A 6,019-nucleotide genomic window follows, 5' to 3' on the forward strand; every position below is an offset into this window, starting at 1 on the left:
TCAGCAGGATGTCATATTTCTAGTTCTTCTGCTTTGCAAGGCTAGAAGATCCAAGGAATTATTTTCAGCTCAGCTCAGTTCTCTCATTGCCATGTAAACCTACACAGCTTGGAATTCTGCATTGCAGCTCACACATCCAGTGAAGCACCACAAGCTCTGAAGTATTTCCATGAACTGGACTCCCTGGTTTCCTTTTCAAAACAAATCTGTAATAGATGATAAAATCTTGAAAGAGAAAGAGACCTGAATCCCAGCCTGACAGGTTAAAATATATTCAGCTGTAATTTTAGAACGTTTAATATAGTTTAATTATTATTATTTTCTTTTTTTTTCTATTGATATTAAAAGTAGTGTCCAGTTTACAATAGGCTTTAAAAACTTTCTTGCTTTACAACTGTTCTAGGGTAAAGCGAAACATTAGAAACCTAGATTAAGAGACACGGATAGTATCCATGTCTCCACAAACACTTAGGTACCTCAGATCAATGGGAAAAATTACTTTTAAAAGTATTTAGAATAAAATCTATATTAAAAGGCTCATTTTAAAAAAGCATAATTCCCTTGCCTATTCTTGCAAAAAGAGACTCTCTGAACTTTCTTAAAAGAGAATATTCACATGGGTGAATATTGAAAGTGTTCAGAGCTTCTAGGACATTTTCTTGTATGGAATCTGGAGTGCTAAGGGTAAAGTTGTGTTTTCTACTTTCCCTTGGTAGTCACTTTGCTCTATTTATGAGTCTCCAACAAAGCAGGGAAAAGAAAAATACATGGTAAGGAACATGAGTCTAAAGGTTACTATTCACAGTGAAATTTGAAGAAAAGTGTACTAGGCAAACCTGCACATGTTCTTGCAATGCCTAAATTTCAAGTTGGCAAACTTCCTACGAAGGTTACTTTTTAAATATATTGGTCAAGACTCTGAAACACTGCCATACCTGCCTTTAAATCATGCTTATTCATGGTTTTGGGAAGGATGCCTTACACAAAGAAAAAGTAAGCATCTCTTTAGATGCTCTTCCAATCTCTACATGAAGTTCTTTTTCAGATCTCCTCCTAGTTTAACAGTTTTTATTTTTTCTGCACCCAGTTTTCACTCCACCTTTGTGGATTTTCAAGTGCATTATCAGAGATGCAATCATACTGCAGTCTTTGCCTCTGCATGGGACTAATAGAAAACTGCTATAATAACCTTGTTAACTCCTTATGCCTCTGTTAATCTTACTCAAAACAGGAAGTACATTTTTAATTATTTTCCTTCTTGTTCCTCTAATTGTTTATGGGAATGAGCCTTTCCTATTGGTTTGTTTTATGAATGTATTTATATTTCTGGATCACGGTCATGTTCACTTTTCTGATCCTATCCTCTCACAAACTTTGCTGTACAAGCCTCTGTTCTATTGGCAGATGCAAACAGGAAACACCCTCCGGAGATGTTACAATAGGGAATTCCAAAAGTCATGTTCTTCACTAGAGTTTCTCTGGATGTTGTTTTTCCTGTATATTGCTGAGTGGTTTGAACAAAATCTTTTCTCCGTAATATCTTTAATTCACACACTTTTATCTTTTTTACTCCAACTCCTAATCCTGCTCTCTCTCTTCGCTCTCATCATCTTCCTTACAATCATCCTAGGATAGTTCAACCTGAAAGATTAACTGAAAAATCCCCTCTGTACTGTAAAAATGTCATGTCATCTGCAGCCACATCTTGGCCTAAAATAAATTGTACTATTTCCTTCTCATTCTTTTTTTTGTTTTCTGTTTAGTGCGTGAGATCATCAGCTAAGAAGTCTACTATACCACCTTTGCACAACATCTGGCACAGCGTGGCCCTGCTCCGAACTGTCCCACAAGTCCCACAGTATTTGAGCCTTTGGTATGTGCCTGCTAAGCCCATGGGAATGAATAGCCCTATTGATAACACACTTCGGAGAGAAAAGCAGTTTACCCTGTGCCTTTAGAACAGAAAGTGACAACGTCCCAGGTATTCTCTTTTATTTACCACCAATTCAGGAGTTCGCTTGCTTTGATGCTGCTTACTTGAAGCTACCTGAGCGGTTGCCTTTAACTTTGGCAGGCAGTGACAGATAAAACATGGAAAGTACATTATATTGCAGTTCTCTTTGATCTGTTACCCTGAGACACAACCATATCTAATGGGGCTTGATATCACTAACCTCTCCTGGACCTGGGGCTGACATTCTTTCAAAATTCTGCTCATTTAGAAGCCCACTGATTGTGGAGTTTCACATGCTGTGTACTTTGCTTCTTTCACTAAGCAAGCACAGCCATCTGGACCAGTCAGCCCTTCAAAAGATCATAGACAACTTCTTTAACATTAAAATGCAAAGACCGCCACATAGCAATAAGGAGGAAAAGAGAATAAATTAGGCAATGCTTAGAATAGGAAAGACAGCAACCCTCAGATAAGCTATAGATACTACATTTTCATTTGAATGTTAGCACATTGCTAGGGAGATGGGCAGGAAGAGAATTTGGAAGGGGTACCTACCTTAAGGAGCAGGGTGAGAGAAGCAGGTTGCCAGCTTCTCATCAGCTAGACTTCAGTTCAGAACTGAGGACAACATCCAAAATACAAGATGTTGCTGTTTATCCCAATCCTCAACTCAAAGCATCTGGGATACATTCTGGGAATCTTAAGTAAGAGAGACTGAAGATCTTTAACATAATCTCAAATTTACATATAGAGAAATTAAGATAGAACTGAAAAAATTGCTTCAGGTCACTCACCAAATGACCTTTCTTAGCCAAATAAACCACCATGTTAAAACAAATCTAAATAGTTGCATTATTAAATACTTGCAGGATTTAATCCACAGATTGTAGCCATAGAAGCAAAGTTGTTCAACAGATACTCCACCCAGAGTCTCTGTTACTAGATTGTGATATGTCTGATAGAGGCAGAAATTAATACCAAAAAGAAAGCAATCAGCAGCTACAATAAAAACTGTTGAGCATTCCAAACTAATAATTTAATCTCCTGTAAACCCAATTCCTTCAAAATAAAGATGATTAGAAATAACATTCTAGCAGCCCTAAGCATGCTAGCACCATCACCAGAGAGCTTCATCCTCTGGGTAATTAGAAATACTCATCCATGCTCCCTGCATTATAAGCCAACCTTGTTATGCCTTCCTGCTTCATAATTATAGATCTTACTAACAGAGATGAATTTGAAAAATAGGCATTACAACTTGCGCATTTTTCAAAAGAAGAGGGAATAATTTAGTTTTGGATGCTAGTGAGAATGTTTCCTCATTTACCTCAACCATCAACACCTCTATTATTGTCAATATTATTAAATTAGATGGTTTAATGAGAATGTCATTAATGCAGACCATTTTTGAGAACTTCCAACGTAGAAAAACTCCAGCTAGCTAGAAACAATCAGTCAGACCTTAATCTTTTCTAGGCAATGCTGACTTCAGTAGAGCTGTAAAAGTTCATACTGGTTGAGTGTCAGGGACAATCTAATACCAACAACTTTTGGATAAATTGGAGCCTTTTCCATTATGTTTTCCATTCTGAAAATAGCTAGTAATAGCAGGCTGCAGCTTTCAGTATTCATTATCCAGTATTTCACCTACTTTAAACAATTGTCATTTATATTGAAAGCTAAAGCTAGTGTGTAACTATGATAGTGTCATATAATCTCTCAAAACTATTTCCCTGTAGCATTTGTATTTTGTACATCAGTGGCAGTTATGACTTTGGCTTTTTTTTTGAAAATGCCTTAAGAGAGAGTATTCACAATTTCCAAATTCTTTATTGGAACTGTAGTTTAGTTAGAAAGTTTAGATTTAGTTTATCGCCACCTACTTAGCCCCAAATTCCTTTTCAACTGTTCTCCTTGTGTCAGGCAGGACAAGCAGGATGTTAATTATGAGCAGGAGCTAGAGGTGGCCTGACAGGTGCCACCACTGCAATGGCACATCAAACAGCCCATCTGTGCCCAGAAAGGCCACAGAATTTGCCTTCACTCTGTAGTGAACCGGGGACTTTAGAAGTACATGAGCTCCCAGTGCATGGACAAAGCCAAGATGTGATCAGTGTCCAATAGCAAGGGGGACAGGGGGAACAGAGAACAGTTCAGGTCTATGAGAATCAGGACTATGAGAAGCAGGCCTTCTTCTGCCATTTTTTTCTATCATAGTTCTCCTTGAAGATAGTGGGAGCTATGACTGTGTCTGTGAGAGTATAATCTCCCTGAATTCCACATTTGAGTATGTGGGATGGAAAGAGATTATTTAAATAATGACAAACCAGTTGGTTTAAAACCTGCTTAAGGAAATGAGCTAGTAGAGCTGGGAACTGACCACAAAGTCATCGTCCACAGAGAAAGGGAGAACAGGAACTGGGAATTCTCTTAATGCCAGTTCTGAGTGACTAACTTTACTGTTGCAAAGAGTTATGGCCATGCCATGTATAATACTGAGATTATAATTCTTACATACAGTTATGGTTAATGGTATTTTAGTATTAAAGGAAGGAAAATAAACTGTATTTGGTGTAAATGCAAGGCTTTGGTAGCAAGGGGAGTTGCAGGGGTGTCTCTGTGGGAAGAGCTGAGGGCCTGCCCTGTGCTGAATGCAGCCTTTTCCAGTTGGCTCAGCAACAGATTCACAATGGTCAAAGCTGCACCCATCAGCAAGCTTATTTGTGGTTCCTCAGTGAAAACATATTTTAAAAAGCACAAAAAATGCTGAAGGCACCAAAAGATGGAACAAAAACTGTGAGAAACAGCAGAGGAGACTCAGCTGCCCAGAGAGGTTGTGGAGTCTCCTTCTCTGGAGACATTCAAAACCCGCCTGGACGCCTTCGTGTGTAACCTCATCTAGGTGTTCCTGCTTCGGCAGGGGGATTGGACTAGATGATCTTTTGAGGTCCCTTCCAATCCCTAACGTTCTGTGATTCTGTGATTCTGTGAGACACCAAGGTCAGAGAAGGAGGAGAAAGAAGTGCTCCATGGTGCTGGAGCAGATATTCCTAGCAGTCTGTGGAAAAACCTGCATCAGAGAAGATTTTACTGACGGGAACTGCAGCTGGTGGAGAATTCATCAGAGGAAGAAGGGGAGAACAAAAGAATGGCAAAGAGAAAGATCACTGTATACTGTAACACATACTCCATCCTCCCCTGTTCCCTTCCAGAACAGGGCAGAGGAGTCGAGTGTAAAGGAGTAAAGTTGAGCATGGCAAAAGGAAGAGGAAAGGTGTTGTAACATTTGTCTATCTGTGTTTCTTCACTACCAAAATCTATTTTAATTGGCAATAAATTAATTTTCACCAAGCTGAATCTGTTTTGCCCACAAAAAGCAAACAATCCTCCTGCCATTATCTTGACCCATCAGCTTTCTTGTGCCTGCTCTTCCCATTTTCTCCCCCTGTCCTGCTGAGGAGGGGGGAATAAGTGAGTAGCTGGGTAGAAGTTTGGTCCTTAGCTACAGTAACCCAGAAATGTACAGAAATACATTATTTAGACCTCTTTTATCCTAGAAATCAGCAAGCATCTGTTACTTCAGCTCCAATCGTTTATGCATGTGTCTCTGAATAACTTTCATAACAGTTATTGTACCTTAAATTCAAAATTGCTTTGATGAAATCAATCTTTTTTTAGGTAAGACAAAGTATAATTTTCCCACTACCAATAAGGAGTCCTGCTTCGGTATACCGCAGAAAACTGCTTCAGTTCATAGATGGTTGTTTTGTTCAAGCGTTTGTGAATACTTTTTCTTATATCAAATAACTTGAATACTTGATAAATGGAATTAACTCAACCAAGCTCTGGGCTGTATGTAAAGATGAAAATTAAACATTCATTTCTTAAAAGAAGGCATCACAAGAAATCAGCAAATTAAGGAATATTAATATTCAGCTCCACTCGTTCTTGTTTACAAGAGCTGGCTAGAAAATCTCTTGAAAAACAGTTTTCAAATGATAAAAGCCAATTTGACAGAATATAATTGATGGAAGAATGCATCTATTCATTGAAATTGCTCAGCAG

The 6,019-nt window shown here is 38.5% G+C and overlaps 1 protein-coding gene across 1 annotated transcript in view; it reads left to right on the forward strand.

The window, feature by feature from the left end:
* Window positions 1–6,019, forward strand: part of LOC104538517 — a 45,504-nt gene that overhangs the window by 8,541 nt on the left and 30,944 nt on the right. The window contains exon 3 of the mRNA XM_010181750.1: window positions 1,764–1,873. Coding sequence (XP_010180052.1) covers window positions 1,764–1,873 — 110 coding nt within the window. The remainder of the gene's footprint in view (window positions 1–1,763; window positions 1,874–6,019) is intronic.

This window comes from Mesitornis unicolor, unplaced genomic scaffold (genome assembly GCF_000695765.1).
Source record: "Mesitornis unicolor isolate BGI_N332 unplaced genomic scaffold, ASM69576v1 scaffold1873, whole genome shotgun sequence".
NCBI classification, from domain to species: Eukaryota; Metazoa; Chordata; class Aves; order Mesitornithiformes; family Mesitornithidae; genus Mesitornis; species Mesitornis unicolor.